This window comes from Geotrypetes seraphini, chromosome 2, assembly GCF_902459505.1.
Source record: "Geotrypetes seraphini chromosome 2, aGeoSer1.1, whole genome shotgun sequence".
Taxonomy (NCBI): domain Eukaryota; kingdom Metazoa; phylum Chordata; class Amphibia; order Gymnophiona; family Dermophiidae; genus Geotrypetes; species Geotrypetes seraphini.
This window is the reverse complement of record NC_047085.1, coordinates 182231100-182248668: the sequence shown is the minus strand read 5'-3', so window position 1 is coordinate 182248668 and position 17569 is coordinate 182231100. Positions and strand designations below refer to the sequence as shown.

Sequence of the window (17569 nt, the reverse complement as noted above, 5' to 3'; positions counted from 1 at the left end):
TTAAAGGTTTTTTGAAGAAATAAAACGAAGGTCGAGAACATTGTTGTTTCCACAGAAACAGTAGACTTGCCATTATGCAGGAAAGTCCCCATTCCTACAAAGGCCAAAGTAATAAAACTGCTTTTTTTTTTTAGACTGCGAGGAGGGTAAAGGTAGCAGCAGGAGGAGGGTGTAGGGACCAGGCACCACCTGGTATACCCCCATATAATAGGCAGACCCAGCACCTAAAGCCCATAGGCTCAACTGAACTGGGAAAATCAGAACAGGAGCTGTCCAGTAGATGAAACCAGGGGCCTGTGAGGAGATAGAGAATACTGGCTGACCAGGAGGCATTCAACATAGAACTGGTTATTGCTGAGTTAGACTGTGGAGAATTGCCATATTTTGGCTAAGTACCGCTTTAACCTGGCTGGCAATACTGTTTTAATACACCAGCTGGAATTTCATGCATTTTAGCACATCCACCAGAATACATTTGATGTGATTTTTCTACAGGTCATCCATTTTAACACTCCTGATGCAAACCTTGGGGGTCGAAACACGGTCATGTCAAGTCTTGTTTGAAATAAGACTTTAGTACCATAAGGTCATCTCCACTGTGTTTGGCTTTTGACCAGGGGACATACCATCCTATAGGATAGAACTCAATTTGATCTGTCTATTTCTGCTTTCTGGTGGATAGTCATAACCCACTCATCTCTGGATTCATCTGCTGCTGATGACAAGGAAGTAATTAATAATTTAAAAAAAATACTAGCAATAGATAACATGAAACATAAGACCAAGTTACCAAACTAAACACTTTCCGAGTCAGGTTCTGCACAATTTGCAGAATGAAAGGGAATTGTCTAACAGTATTAAATCTATGAAAATGAACATTGTTGAAAACACAGTTGCGGCATTTCAAAACAAATGTTGTTTCCTCTATCTTACTGCAGTCAAGACAGGATTAACCCTTTTGTGGTCTTTAGGCAAACAAGCATATTGGCCCCTCTGTTGTAATATAAATACAATTTAAAATTCTCATGAACAGAAGCCGTGTATGGTTCTGACTGCAGAAGAAAATCATCAGAGGAGGAAGCAGCAGGTAAGAAGTTCAGCTCACTGACTTTTCCTGCTGATTAGAAGACAATGCATAGAACAATGGCTCTGGTCCTCCTTCCTACTCTTCTCTCTGCCTTATTAGGGCCAGATCTGCCTTGGGAACCTTTGAATTACAAATCTAAGTGCCCCTCCTATACATCCGGGGCATAACCCTGCCCTAACTGCAGGCCCTCACTCTAACTGCAGCTCTAATCTTGCACCCTGTTGAGGCTGGTATTTAGATTATATTCATATCTCAGTGTATTACCTTGGCAGTGGTTCAGGGTATGTTACATCTAAAGCTGCAGCTTTGATGACCCCTTTTTGTAATGCTTCCACAAGGGCATCCTGGTCCATCACAGCACCTAAGTTTAACCAAAGACGTTTTTATAGACACATCCAACAGAAATCACAAAGTCAAAATTCAACAGCAATGTACAATAGAAAATTTTAATTTAGCATATACTTGTACTTTTATATGTGTACTTTAGGCCAACACAATTGTGCTGCAGCCAACAAAAAAACAGGCTAATATTCAGAAGATATATGCAACTAACTTTAAAAACTAGGGGGTAGATAGTCAGCGGTGTTCAGCATTTTTCAAATGTTGACCATTACTGGGTAAATTAGTCCTAAATATTCAGCGCCAGGCACTGGCATTGGCACCAGATATCTAGGGCTAATTTGGATTGCCCTGGCTGCCGGAACTTATGTGGATCCTAATGTTCAGCCAGAGCCTGCATAAGACAGTTAAGTGGACCTCGATGGAATATTGGCCATGACTCATGTAAACTAAAAAAAATTCTTCCCATGTCCTCTGATCTTCCTAGCAATCCTCTTTCCCCCTCCTCCCCCTGGAAATAGTAGAGTAGGCTCCTCTAATGCCTCAACTCCCATTTCCTCCTGGCTTGCCATTATTATAGGCCCTCTCCAGGCTTACCTGTATCCCTGGTGGTCCAGTGGGTGTGCTGGGGGCAGGAGCAAAGTTCACTCTTGTCCCTAGCAGCAGTTGCCTCAAAATGGCTATTGCAACCTGCCTGCTTTAATCGTTTTGAATATTTATCTATCATTTCAACACATCCAATATACATATAAATATGTAGACTTCCCTCAGTACACTTTTGGTGCGCATAAGGAAGCACGAACAAGGAGAAGACTTAGGTGTACGTCGCAAAGAAATGTAAGTCTTGGGTTATGTGTCACTTCCAGGGTGAGAAGTGGGCAGATCTAAAGTCACCACATTTGCGGCAATAGTGGAGAGATACAAGAGAGACTTAGAACCTTGAACACACACTACAGAAAGCACAGTCATATAATAAGCAGAGTCAAGTAAACTAATTTATTTATTTCATTTGATATACCATCACAGGCCCATAAAAGGTTTCCAAGTGGTTTACAATGAAATTAAACAAAGTGGTTGGGGAGGGGGGAGGGAGATAAAGGAGGAGATATGTGCTGGTGTCAGCCAGTTGAACACAAATGTTTTGAGTGTTTTCTTAAAGAGGACAGTGGAAGTTTGATTTTTGACATAAAGGAGCAAGGAATTTCACAATTTCGGTCCAAGGTAACAGAAGACCGGAGATGGTAAAGTTGAAAGTCTGAGGGAGAAAGGAGGTAGAGGAGATTATGATCTGCTTGGTGGAGACTATGTGAGAGAACATAGGGAATAAGGATACTGATGATTTTTATGATTGAAATGTGTATTTTTTGTTCTGTGTGCTTTCCTATTTTATCTGGCGTTCCTTTTTTATTTTTATACTCAGTGTTTTTGTAAACTGCTGCGAACTCTGAGTAAGATTCAGCGGTATATCAAATTTGAATAAACAAACTGATGTAAATGGGGGCAGAGGGGAGTTTGCCTTTAATGCAATAATAGGTAACCAATGTTCAGAACAGAAGAGGGGGAAAACATGGTCACAGAGGTAAGCATTTTAGAGTAACTTCATGGCCCTTAATTGGATCAGTTGCAAGCATCTAAATGAGTGAAAGGGGAGGCCTGAATAGAGAGAATTACAATAATCCAAGCATAAGATGACTAGTGCAAGAAAGTGTGCAAATAAGAGCTCATTGGATGACGAGACGGACAGAGCAAATGCGATGAATAGTAAAGTAAGAAGACTGAATTACTGCATTGGTTTGTGATTCGAAGGTTAATTTGGAGTCAGAAAATGATCCCCAAGATTTAACAGAGGCTCAGAAGGGAAGTGACTGATCATTAAAATTGGAAAAGGCAGCAGAGTCTAGTAGAGAATAGGAAAGCTGACAGCCTCACATTTTAATGTGTTCAGGAATAAAAGAAGTGGAAGAGTCTGAAATAAGGCACAGTATATGAATGTCATCCGTGCAATAGTAAGAAGTACAGCTGGGATCCTGATTGATAGTACAGAGGAGAGGAAAATTTTGATTAGTGTGGGTAGCCCTGAGGTATTCCAGATTCAAGAGGGAAGGTAGAGAGGATGTTTGCTGGAACAAGAGCTAAGAGGTGCTATTAGTAAGGTAGCTGGTGAAGCAACTGAAGATTGTATATGAGAGGCTAATAGAGTGTAGTTGCTGGAGGAGTAGAGAGGGATTGGGACTTGTATACTTTATTTATTTAAAAAATCTATAGCCCACATAATAAATATTTATGCAGGTAACAACATTACATACATAACTTAAAACAAAACTTAACAAATTATAATAAAATAACAGCATACAACAAACATTCTGCATCCGTTCCTTACAATAATTAAGGCCCCAAAACGACCAAATTATGAATTACCCAGATTGAAAAAGGCCAATAAGAAAAGATAGGCTTTCAAGCTTTTCCAAAATGCCAAAATATCAGAAATCAAATGAACGGAGTCTGGAACAGAATTCCATAGTAAAGGTCCAACTACCGTATTTTCACGCATATAACGCGCGCGTTATACGCGTTTTTACCTACCGCGCATACCCCTCGCGCGTTATATGCGTGAGCGCGGTATACAAAAGTTTTAAAACATAGTTCCCACCCCGCCCGACGCCCGATTCACCCCCCCCAGCAGGACCGCTCACACCCCCACCCCGAACGACCGCTCGCACGCGCTCCCACCCGCACCCGCATCCACGATCGGAGCAAGAGGGAGCCCAAGCCCTCTTGCCCGGCCGACTCCCCGACGTCCGATACATCCCCCCCCCCGGCAGGACCACTCGCACCCCCACCCCGAACGACCGCTCGCACGCGCTCCCACCCGCACCCGCATCCACGATCGGAGCAAGAGGGAGCCCAAGCCCTCTTGCCCGGCCGACTCCCCGACGTCCGATACATCCCCCCCCCGGCAGGACCACTCGCACCCCCACCCCGAACGACCGCTCGCACGCGCTCCCACCCGCACCCGCATCCACGATAGGAGCAAGAGGGAGCCCAAGCCCTCTTGCCCGGCCGACTCCCCGACGTCCGATACATCCCCCCCCCGGCAGGACCACTCGCACCCCCACCCCGAAGGACCGCCGACTTCCCGACAATATCGGGCCAGAAGGGAGCCCAAACCCTCCTGGCCACGGCGACCCCCTAACCCCACCCCGCACTACATTACGGGCAGGAGGGATCCCAGGCCCTCCTGCCCTCGACGCAAACCCCCCTCCCCCCCAACGACCGCCCCCCCCAAGAACCTCCGACCGCCCCCCAGCCGACCCGCGATCCCCCTGGCGACCCCCACGACCCCCCCACCCCCCTTCCCCGTACCTTTGGTAGTTGGCCGGACAGACGGGAGCCAAACCCGCCTGTCCGGCAGGCAGCCAACGAAGGAATGAGGCCGGATTGGCCCATCCATCCTAAAGCTCCGCCTACTGGTGGGGCCTAAGGCGCGTGGGCCAATCAGAATAGGCCCTGGAGCCTTAGGTCCCACCTGGGGGCGCGGCCTGAGGCACATGGGCCCAACCCGACCATGTGCCTCAGGCCGCGCCCCCAGGTGGGACCTAAGGCTCCAGGGCCTATTCTGATTGGCCCACGCGCCTTAGGCCCCACCAGTAGGCGGAGCTTTAGGATGGATGGGCCAATCCGGCCTCATTCCTTCGTTGGCTGCCTGCCGGACAGGCGGGTTTGGCTCCCGTCTGTCCGGCCAACTACCAAAGGTACGGGGAAGGGGGGTGGGGGGGTCGTGGGGGTCGCCAGGGGGGTCGCGGGTCGGCTGGGGGAGCGGTCGGAGGTTCTTGGGGGGGGCGGTCATTGGGGGGAGGGGGGTTTGCGTCGAGGGCAGGAGGGCCTGGGATCCCTCCTGCCCGTAATGTAGTGCGGGGTGGGGTTAGGGGGTCGCCGTGGCCAGGAGGGTTTGGGCTCCCTTCTGGCCCAACTACCAAAGGTACGGGGAAGGGGGGTGGGGGGTCGTGGGGGTCGCCAGGGGGGGTCGCGGGTCGGCTGGGGGGGCGGTCGGAGGTTCTTGGGGGGGGGGGCAGTCGTTGGGGGGGGGGGGGTTTGCGTCGAGGGCAGGAGGGCCTGGGATCCCTCCTGCCCGTAATGTAGTGCGGGGTGGGGTTAGGGGGTCGCCGTGGCCAGGAGGATTTGGGCTCCCTCCTGGCCCGATATTGTTGGGGAGTCGGCGGTCCTTCGGGGGGAGGGATGTATCGGATGTCGGGGGGGGGGCATCAGGCTTTCAGGATGGGGACAGACCTTCAAGTGGGGACAGTGCACGGAAGTCAGGGGGGGTGAACGGAGAGTCGGAAAGTCAGGGCGGGCGAAAGGAGCGTCGGGCAGCATGCGCGGTATACCCGTGAGCGCGGTATACCAAAGTTTTTGTACATATCATCGTGATTTCTGCGCGCTATACCCGTGTGCGCGTTTTATACGGGTGCGCGTTATTTGCGTGAAAATACGGTACTTGGAACATACAAGATTGATTCACTACTTTCTTAACAGAATGAATAGAAGGGACAATCAAAAGATCTTTATCTTGTGATCTCAAAGTACGACAAGGTACATATGCCTGCAAAAGAGAGGCAATTACCTTAGGCCAGGGATGGGAAACTCCAGTCCAAGGGCCGTAATCCAGTCAGGTTTTCAGGATTTCCCCAATGAATATGCATGAGATCTATTTGCATGCACTGCTTTCAATGCATATTCATTGGGGAAATCCAGAAAACCCAACTGGATTACAGCCCTCAAGGACCGTAGTTTCCCACTCCTGCCTTAGGCAATAGATTATGAACAGATTTAAATAACGTTAGTATCTTAAATTGTATTCTCCATATAACTGGCAACCAGGGAAGTTCAGCTACTACAGGTGTAACATGAGAATAGCAAGGTAATTTGGCTATAACCCTAGCAGTGGTATTCTGAGCCACTGAAAGCTGTTTAAATACAGGTATGTCAATCATTTTCCCTATCTTTCCCAATGAGCTTACAATTTTTCTAACATACCTGGGGCACTGGAAGATTATGTGATTTACCCAGGCTAGGTTGCATAGGGAGAGGTATGGCCAGTAGGAAAAAGGAGGTATTGATGCCTCTGTATAATACTTTGGTGATACCTCATTTAGAAAATTGTATGCAATTCTGGAGGCCGCATCTTCAAAAAGATATAAAAAGGATGGAACCTGTCCAGAGAAAGGCTACTAAAATGGTGTGTGGTCTTCGTCATAAGGAGTATAGGGACAGACTTAAAGATCTCAATCTGTATACTTTGGAGGAAAGGCGGGAGAGGGGGGAGATATAAGATATGTTTAAATACTTACATAATATAAATGCACATGAGTCGAGTCTCTTTCATTTGAAAGGAAGCTCTGGAATGAGAGGGCATAGGATGAAGTTAAGAGGTAAAAGGCTCTGGAGTAATCTAAGGAAACACTTTTTTACTGAAAGGGTGGTAGATGCGTGGAACAATCTCCCTGAAGAGACGTGTCTAAATTCAAGAGGGCCTGGGATAGGCACATGGGATCTCTTGGAGAGAGAAAGAGATAATGGTTACTGCAGATGGGCAGACTAGATGGGCCATTTGGCCTTTATCTGCCATCATGTTTCTATGTTTCTACATTACACAGAGGTGATAGGATTTTAAGAATCAAGGCAAACTCCTCACCACAACTAAACAAGAAATAATTTGGTGTGACCCTGGGAGCTTTTTGACAGACTAATTTGGTCTAAAAGGATAATGTATGCCATAAATATCTTGGCTTAATGGAAGAGAAGGGAGGATTCTTCTCTTCCAGGCAGACTATAGATTCCCGAGGGCTAGAATTCCAAAGAGCTAGATTCACAAAAGAGCTAAGAGCTGTGGATCAGACAAGAAGACTGGTTCAACCAGCAGAAACAGAAGATGGCTCCAAGCAGCTCAGGTACTGTTGTATGGTCCAGCTATATGGTCCAATGGGGAGCACCCTCAGGTAAAGTTATGGGGTCCAGCAGCAAATTATGTGGGCAACTCCAGGCAGCTTGGATGGAGCTGTGAGGACCAGTGGGAGGTAGCGCAGGTAGAGCTACAGGGCCAAAGGAGACCAAGTGATGAGAAATCATAGACCCACTGACCAAAACAGGTAGAGCTTTGGAGAGGCAGAGTTTAAGAATCTGTAGCAGCAGAGGCTGGCCAGGCCTGACACTACTGGACCTCACAAGATACTCAGCAACCACCCAGTCCAGTTATGCTCCAGCTCATGGATGAGCCTCACATCATGATGAGGTATGGATATGGGGATCAGCCTTAGTGAAAGGATGAGAAGATATTGTTAAGACTGCCATAATTAGATCAGATGTACTATGCAGGGAATGATATCACTATGCAGAAGTAGTAGCCAAACTTTCAGTGGTTGCATGTTCTAAGAACATAAGAATAGCCTTACTGGGTCAGACCAATGGTCCATCAAGCCCAGTAGCCTGTTCTCACGGTGGCCAATCCACGTCTCTAGTACCTGGCCAAAACCCAAGGAGTAGCAACATTCCATGCTACCAATCCAGGGCAAGCAGCAGCTTCATTTTTTTTTTTTACTAGGGTTAAAACATTCAATAGAACCTCCAGCATTGCTCCTTTTTCTCCTGTCCCTTCCCCATATAGTCACTCTCCAAATTCTGTACTTGACTCTTCATTATCCAAGGCTCTAACATTGGATTCCCACCCCCTTTCCCTGAACCTCCAGTCTTTCAGCATCTCTATAGCTCACATTACTGATACAGCCACCAGACCAAGTAGCAGAAGAAGGAGCTCCCTCATCAGAGCTTAAGGGTACTGAATGAAAGGCTTCTCTCCATCATACTTTCTCCACTTAATACCACAGCAGTGGTCAGGCTGAACTCTTCATTGGACAAAGGCATGTATATGGCACAAGTCCTGAGCATTTAGTTACCGTAATCTGTTTTCTTTTCCTAAAACTTGGTCATCAAGAACTATTGACACATGATCATTTATTTTCCCTCATTATCAGGTATTTGTTATACAAAAAAATCTGAATCGTTTGGTTTGTTATTAAGCTGTGTATGCTTGGTGCTTTTTACCAAAGGAGCTGATGACTCAATTCTTATTCTTCTTTTTGGAAAGCACTAGAAGACATTTGTTCAATAATATCTATTGTAATCTGCTGTATGCTGCTTTTATTGAAATCCTCCTATATATAGTCCACTTTGGGTCTTATTAGAAGTTAGCAGACTATAAATGGTACATTACATTACTCTACCCTTCTTTTCTCCAGTGCTGTAATAATCCAAGCATCATAGTGAAGCTCCAAGGCTCAACTGTCTGCCATCTGCTTCTCCTTGCTCAATTTTTTATTAAATTGGTGGTGTTTTCTCGGCCTCTCTTTTTAGCAGCAAATCGAAAAAAATCAAGATAAGAGTCAAGTGCATGTCCAGACAATAGTATTCACGAAATTAGAGACTTGTGTGGCTAAGCTCATAAACAGCTTTAGGAGGCACTGTTTGTTTTCTACTCTATGCTCATACATTTTTCCAAGGAAAAAGTACCTGCACACAAAGCAAATGCAAAAACAAGTTTAACAGTGAAAGTACATGTGCTTTCATGTTTAAAACTTGGTGCACAGTGTGCAGGTTGACCAGGCCCAAAGACTTTGTCTTATTGCAGACAATTTGAATATTGCCTCCTTAATAAAACCTGGAAGATGGGCTGATGGAAGTGTACCTCTGCTGACGTTTATCAGAGTAGCTGTAGGTTTCATTAGTTGGAGCTCCCTTTTACCAATCAGTTTGTAGGTCTCTGGGGTTAGGTTTACCACCAGAATCACAAAGTCAGACTGCTGCAGGAGGTCATCCATCTTTGCACAGTAAGTGGCACCGACAGCTCTCTCCTCCTCCTCTTTTCTGAAAGAAGAACAAAATCCAAAGTCCAATTACCACCAAAGTAGAAGTAAGATTAATTCATGGTTCTTCAATATTTAAACCAGATTAATGTTTTATTTCTGTTTGCTATATTGCCCTTCACTGTGCAAACTTCAGAGCGGTTTACAAAACTAATTAAAGGCTGATGGGATTATGAAAAAACAGCAGAGAGGCTGAAATTCAAGAAAAGTATTCAAGCGCTTAGTGGGTGAGAGAAGTAAAGGAATGGACAAATTAAAAGTGTGCCTTCTGGATTCAGTGGCAGCTCTTTGCATACTCTTAGAGGGGTCATTCCATAAAAGGTGTGTACAGATAGGTGCCTAACTTGATTAGTAAATTGGCTTTAATTATGAGCTTTAACAAGCTCATTATTGAAAAAAATAAAAATGAATTGGATGATAGATGCCTATCGTCTTAGGTGCAATTCTACAAAAGATAGTGCTCTTCACGTGGCACATACATCCAGTGGCGTATCTAGCATATGTGACACCCCGGGGCCCATCATTTTGACACCCCCCCATCTATATGAAAAATGATTTTTTGTAACAATCCACATATCGCACAAGAGTGTACCTAAGAAAAGGCAGCATCTTAAACACTGCAGTGAGCACTAGAACACCAACACATACATTGTAAAACTAAACAAGCCAGATCCCGCACAGTCAATTGATCCTGCAGTCAATGCCAACTGAAAACTATGTTCTTTTCATATACACAGAACAGAGGAGGATCACGTGATGCAGTGAGGAGTGAGGACGTGAATTCCGTAGCTCCCGGGCCCGCGCACACATTTTAGCGGAATATACCTCTCTCTGTTTGGCATCTGGATAACTAAGGCTGTCCTTATCTCGGATCCCTAATGGACTCTTTTGTGTCTAAGTCGGGAGGCAGTAGATCGAGCAGATCAGCGGTTAAAGCAAAAGAAAAATCGCCACCGGCAGCTGACAAGATGGCGGCGTCAGGCCCATCAGCTGCGGCAGAGTTCACAGATGAGCAATTGAGACAGCTTACCTCGGCGGTTCGACTCGCCATGGCCCCGCAGATAGATAAATTATCGGGTCAGATATTGCATCTGGAAACGCTGCTGGGAGATACTGTGACCCGCACTACAGAACTTGAGACGAGAGTCTCTGCATCGGAGGATTCAGCGCAAGCCCTGCAGAGTCAAGTTATTCAACTACAGCGACGTTTGGATGACACAGAAGGAAAATTAGAAGATCTTGAGAGTAGATCTAGAAGGGATAATCTTCGATTTATAGGAGTCCCTGAAACTGTGTCAGAGCGGCAGCTTTCTACTGCCTTTAAAGATTGGCTTGCAGCAGAATTCCCATTGCCTTCGGGTATGGGTTCTTTGTGTTTGGAGCGCATTCATCGAGTGGGCCGATTAATGGAGGATCGTCAGCGGCCGAGGGTAGTGATAGCAAAAATACATAATTACCTTCACAAGATGGAAATTTTAAGGCAGTATCGTCTCAAACGGGATAGCCTTAAATATGAGGACTCCTCGATTCGGATCTTTCAGGATTATTCCATGGCTTTACAGGATCGGCGTCGGAAGTTTCAGCCTTTGTGTTCTACCTTAGCTGCAAATAAGACCCGGTTCCTGTTTTTGTATCCGGCTATTCTAAAAATACACTCCAATGGGGTCTGGAAGTCCTTTGACTCTGTAGAGGATGCAAAAACTTTTGTGGCACAGCTTACCTAAGACTGTATAGGGATCTTATCTTTGGGTGAAACTGGATGTTATCGGGTAGTATTTTCTATTTTGTGGGAGTTGTTTGGGTGTCTAATACTGTGTGTTTCTGAGTGTGTGTGTGGGCCCGTTGCATTTTACTGATCCTTATGGGCTCCACTGGGTGGATCCTTTCGGTGGGTGAAGAAGATGGGGGGTTTTTGGGAAAGGGGAAGAGGCGGGATTTGGGTGGGTTTTGTTTTTGGAGTTGTTTGGGGTATGTTTTGGATACTTGGGTGGGGGGATGTCCAGAGTTGCCTGGGAGAGTGGGGATAGTAGGTTTGATAGGGTCATTTTTCTTTTCTCAGTTAGATAGTTCTGATTACTGTGCATTTCTGGTCACTTGGTGTTGTGTACCCCTGGGGGAGGCTGGGCTCCCGGGGTCAGTTTTTATAGGTTTTGGTTGGTACATATTTCCTGAGTTTATTGATGAGTGCGTCCTATAGGCTGGTATCCTGGAATGTGGGGGGTATCTCCTCTCCTGTCAAGCGACAGAAGATCCTTGCTGCGTTACAGCGTACTAAGGCAGATTTGGCGTGCCTCCAGGAGACCAGACTTACGGATGAAGAGCATTTGAAGTTACGTAGGTCCTGGGTGGGTGAGGTATTTTTTTCTTCCCCCACGGGGCGTCATGGAGGGGTGGCATTGCTCCTTCATAAGTCTTCTCCTATTGGGGTCCAGGTCCTAGAAAAAGATACATGTGGACGTTATTTGTTGGTACGTTTGCAGATAGGGGATAAACGGTATTTGTTACTAGTGGTGTATGGGCCCAATTCCACCCCACTTCCTTTTTTTCAGAGTTTAATCGCACTTCGCGCTAAATATCCAAATGAGCCATTGTTGTTATTGGGTGATGTCAACTTAGTTATGGACCCTGAGCTGGATAAGTCATCTACTCCTCGGACTTCTCTGGGGTCACGGGGGCTTTTACTTTCAAATTTTTGCTCTACGTTAGATTTGGTGGACCCCTGGCGGTTATTGCACCCAGAGGTACGGGATTATACCCATCTGTCCCGTGCCCATGGATCTTGGTCCCGCTTGGACTATGTTTTTGTGTCTTCTTCTTTATTTTCCCAGGTAAAGGCGGCACGAGTGGGCTCGATTCAGATATCAGATCATGCCCCAGTTTGGGTGGATCTCCAATTGGAAGAGAATTTCGTTTGTCCTAGTCGTTGGCGATTTCCGGCTTATTTGAAGCAGGATACTGATTTTCAATCTTTCCTTTTGGCGCAATGGGAGGAGTATGTTACTCATAATGAACAACATCGAGAAGACCCATCTTTATTTTGGGAGGCAGCAAAATCTGTTCTCAGAGGTCAGGTTCTCTCTTATGTTTGTTCTCGTACGCGGAGAATAAATAGAGCGATTGTAACTCTGGAGCGTACTTTGCGGGTAGTTAAGAGAGCTTTTGTAGCTTGTCCTTCGGCGACAAATAAAGAACAGTATTTGGCTGCGCAGACAGCGCTTAATTCTCTGTTACACTCACGCTCCCAACGTTGGTCCACCTACCGCAAATTTAAATTTCAGCGCTTTGGTAATAAACCTGGCCGACTGTTGGCAAAGATGGTAGATGAGTCCACGGGTAGGAAACCTATTTTGGCCTTACGTTCTGCAGGAGGGCGTGTGGTGACTCGCACAGATGATATAGCGGAGGCCTTTCATGATTACTTTGCGGCTCAGTATAGTAGTCATTCAGCCTCCTCTGGGGATATGATTTCTGATTATCTTATATCTTCAGGGATGCCCCGCTTGCCAGCAGAGGCAGTGGGCCGTTTGAATAGTCCTTTACAAGCAATAGAACTGCAGCGGGCCATTAAGACCAGTAAACTGGGTACGGCCCCAGGGCCCGATGGCTTTACAGTAGAATTTTATCGGATGCTGGAGCCTCATATATGTGGTCCTCTGCTTGCTTATTATACTAGCGCTGTGCAGGAGGGGGCTTTCCCACGTTTTGCGAATGACGCTTCTATAGTATTGCTTCTTAAACCGGGTAAACCATCTGATCTTCCTGGCTCATACCGTCCTATTTCGCTGCTTAATGTGGATGTTAAGCTTTTTTCTAGGATTTTAGCGGATAGACTTCTCCCTTTTATACCTAGTTTAATTCATACTGATCAGGTGGGGTTTGTCCCTGGAAGACAATCTGTCTTGAATGTCCGTAAGATCTTGTTGGCCTTAGCCCACGCCCAGCAAGTTACACTCCCTACTTTGTTGGTAAGTCTTGATGCCGCCAAGGCATTTGACAATGTCTCCTGGGATTATCTTTTTCGTACTTTAGATTATCTTGGGATATCGGGTTTTTATCAAGCGGCTTTATGTTCTCTTTACGCTAATCCTACTGCTTCGTTGATAGTTAATGGCCGGCATTCAAACACCTTTTCTATTAGAAGGGGAACACGGCAGGGGTGCCCACTTTCCCCTTTACTTTTTATTCTTACTTTAGAGCCATTATTGTGTACTCTCCGGCATTTTGATGAGGTGCGTGGACTGACTATCTCTGGGCAGGAACTTAAAACCTTAGCTTTCGCGGATGATTTGCTGTTAATTTTAACGAATCCTGCTCATTCCTTAACGGTGGCGTTGGATCTTATTGCGGAATATGGATTTTTCTCAGGTTTTATCATTAATCTTGAAAAATCGGTGGCTTTGCCGTCACATTCTTTTATTTGTGAACAGTGGGAGGGTGAATTTCCTTTAAAGTGGGCTGATGGGGCTATTAAATACTTGGGTGTACATATTCCCTCTGATCTTTCTGTATTATATGATATTAATGTTCAGCCCTTATTCCATAATTTGACCGTTCGTTTACGTTTTTGGCAACCCTACCCTCTTTCTCTTATGGGAAGGGTGGCCCTTCTCAATATGATAGTTATTCCTACCTGGCTATATGTGTTTCAAGTTTTGCCGCTTTACTTATTGAGTCGAGATGAGACCAAATTCAGCCGCTTGGTTCAGCATTTTTTATGGCGGGGCCGCCGTGCTCGGATACCTTACCGACAGGTGGCGACGTCTACTTGTAAGGGGGGTCTGGGCCTGCTGAATCTTCGGTATCTCACAGCGGGCTGTGGTATGAGGCATATCAATGACTATTTCAGAGGTACATCAGATTTTACTAACACGTTTTTGGAGCTTCAGTGTTTTTCAGGGGAGCATTTTAGTGCTTATTTGCATTCTGTCCCCTCGACTCTTTCTTCTGATTCAAGGATTCGGGTGTTTGGCCTCCCCTTGCGTCGAGTGTGGAAATGGGTATGTAAATTTCATAACATTAGTAATAGAGAGTCCCCTTTCCTGCCTATCCGTTGGAATAATAATTTTTTACCTGGTACTAAAGGGTCCTGGTTTGCGAGGTGGGAGGCACGGGGGTTGCATTTTTTATTTCAATTATTGTTGGATGATGGTTCGATAAACTCGTTTGACCAAATGTGTCAGGATCATGGTCTGGTGCTTGCAGATCGTTTTGCATATTTGCAAATTAAGCATTATGTGCATTCTTTGTCCCGGGCTAACTTATGCCGTGTCAGGTATGATTTATTATCTGAGGCCTATACCTTTGATTCTCAATTGAAGGTTCCTCTTCGATTCCATCATAGGCATTTACAGGATGCAACCCCCCTGCCTGGATATGAAGGTCTTCGGACGTCATGGTCACATGATTTGGCAATGGTGTTCTCAGAGGACTTTCTTTCTCGTGCTGTAACTAGACTGGGAATGTTACGGAAATATATGTACTTTTGGGAAATGCAATACAAATTAATATTTCGGGTGTATGTGTCACCTCATAGGGCATTTTGTGCAAAATTTCGACCTACTGACTTATGTGACAAATGTGGCCAGGGACCTGCTACATTGGGACACATGTTATGGCATTGTTCTGCTGTTCAGGTCTTTTGGACTAGCCTTTTTGTATATATTGGGAACCTTTGGAAAGCAACAATCAGAATGTCATCTACATTGCTTTTTGGAGTTGTTCCTTCTCATCACCCTAGGTTGCCAGGATTGAGTGCTTTTCTTCGCTGGTCCATTCTGATGGCGTTGAAGTGTATTCTCCTGCGGTGGTTGGATTTGGATGCTCCGGACCTTTCTTTGTGGCGTACACAGATGATTCTTTTATTATCTTGGGAACGTAGAGATATTACTGATTTTTCCTCTTTACGGGGACAGCGATTTACAACAGTGTGGGAACCTTTCTGGAATACATTGACTTCGGTGGCCAGAAGTCGTCTTTTGAATTGTTGAATGTAGAACTTGCTATTTTATTTCTTTTGTATTCTGTATGGGGAACTCTGGATTGGGGGGTTGGGGGGTTGGGGGTGGGTGGAGGGCGTTTCTTCTTATAACTAACTTGGAGTGTTCTTTTTCTGGAGGTTTCTGTTTTGTGTTACTCCAATAAAAATTATTTGACTATACACAGAACAGAGATACACCCTCGCCCAATATGGAATAATCAAACTAAAAATAGAAATATGTAGACAAAAGTTAAACTGAACTGCCAAGAAACCAGACTCTGCATATAATGCAACACCACAAAAACAGTAACACATGTCCTCTAATACTGTGCAAAATATAAAGACATTAGATGTAAATTTGAAAAAACTGATACATAACAATCACCACTTTACAAATTAACAAATAAAAATAAAACAAATAAGGAGAAATAAGAAAATACCATTTTATTGGACTAATCCCTGTAAGCTCGGTCCTCATCCCCGCAAACCACCTGATTTCAACCACACAAGCCTTGAATTGTTTTATATTGAACTTATTACATTAAAGTATAAAAAGAAACAATATTCTGTACAATTGTCAATTTATAAATCAGCGTCTTCTTCCCACTCTCTCTTCCCCATTTCCCTTCAGCGTCCTCAGCCCACTCTCTCCACTTTCCTTCAGTGTACGCACATAAAAACAAGCAAGTAATTTTATATCATTTTCATTCTATTCATTCATAGAAATTAAAGTCTAAATAATGCCAGTCACATAACAAAACATGATTTTACAAAAATAATTCCCTGCACAGTCAAGCCGGCAAAGATTACTAGATGTCTTTCAGCAGCTTCCCTCCCTCCCTCCCCCTTACCTTTGTGGCCAAGTCAAAATGATCTACCAACAATAAAATTTTAAAAACACAAAGCACACTGTACGCAGAGAAAATGTTAATTATCATTTATATTCTGCAGGTTTTCAAAAAGGTCAAGGCAGATGACTTTATGCAATGTCACCTCAGTAACAACTATACAAAAATAGACAAATATACCCCCTCCCTTTTTACTAAACCGTGATAGTGGTTTTTAGCGCAGGGAGCTGCGCTGAATGCCCCACGCTGCTCTTGATGCTCATAGGCTCCCTGCACTAAAAAACACTATTGCGGTTTAGTAAAAGGGAAAAATATAGACAGCATATATAAATTCTCAAAACTAAATTGAAAATAAAATCATTTCCTATCTTTGTTTGGTAATTTCATCAGTCTCTGGTTGCACTTTATTCTTGACTGTGCATCCAATATTTCTTCCCTTCTTTCAGCCTCCTGTATGCTTCCTCTCCTCCAGACCTCATTCCCTCCCCCAACTTTTTCTGTTTCATCATGCCCACTTTTTTTTTTTTCTCTCTCCATGCTCCCTTTCTTTATGTATATTTGTCTTTCTCTCTCTCCATGCCCCATTTCTTTCTTTCACCCTGCCCTTCTTTCTCTCTGCATGCCCCCTTTTTCTCTATGTCTGTCTTTCTCTCTCTCCGTGCCCCATTTCTTTCTTTCTCTCTCCATGCCCTTCTTTCTGTATGTCTGTTTTTCTCTCTCTCCATACCCCATTTTTTTTCTTTCTTTGTTTCACCCTGCCCCCTTTCTTTCTTTTTCTCCCTGCCCTCCCCCATGCCACCGCCGCCGGGGAAAGGCTGCCACTGCCTCCATTGGGAACAGGCCGGTGCCGAGTTCTCCCTCCCTGCTTTTCTTCCCCACGGGGTCGACCAATTTTCACTGCCTGACGTCAATTCTAATGTCGGAGAGGACGTTCCGGGCCAGCCAGGCAGCGATTGGAAGAAAAACAGGGAGGGAGAACTTGGCGCCAGCTTGTTCCCGATGGCGGCAGTGGCAGCCTATTCCCTGGTGGGTGGCCAGTTGTGCACCCCCTTGGGGCGTGCACCCGGGGCGGACAGCCACCCCCCCCTTGGTATGCCACTGCCTACATCCAAGATGGAACGGATTTCGTAAAATGCACACTATCGAGACTATATTGGCAGGTTTAAGTGAGGCGCATTCTATTTTAGATGGTGGTATCTTCACATTGGTAGTATCATTGGATTTGAGTTCAGCTTTTGATTTGATTGATCACTTTTAATTAATCTATTGTGAAAGGATGGTATAAAAGGAACAGTTTCAAATTGGTTTTCATCTTTGCTTAAGGATCGCATGTTTAGGATAGTTTGTGAATGTTCAATATCTCACGAGATCATTAGAATGTGGGGTGCCACAAGGCTCAGCT

The 17569-nt window shown here is 45.1% G+C and overlaps 1 protein-coding gene across 6 annotated transcripts in view; it reads right to left on the bottom strand.

Annotated features, from left to right (window-relative positions):
* LOC117355620 (glyoxylate/hydroxypyruvate reductase B-like) overlaps positions 1-17569 on the bottom strand; it is a 69173-nt gene that overhangs the window by 22251 nt on the left and 29353 nt on the right. For all 6 annotated transcript variants that reach the window (XM_033934462.1, XM_033934458.1, XM_033934459.1 and 3 more), the window contains exons 4-5: positions 9165-9343; positions 1352-1448 (exon numbers count right to left, since the gene is read on the bottom strand). In XM_033934462.1, the coding sequence (XP_033790353.1) occupies positions 1352-1448; positions 9165-9343 (276 nt within the window). The remainder of the gene's footprint in view (positions 1-1351; positions 1449-9164; positions 9344-17569) is intronic.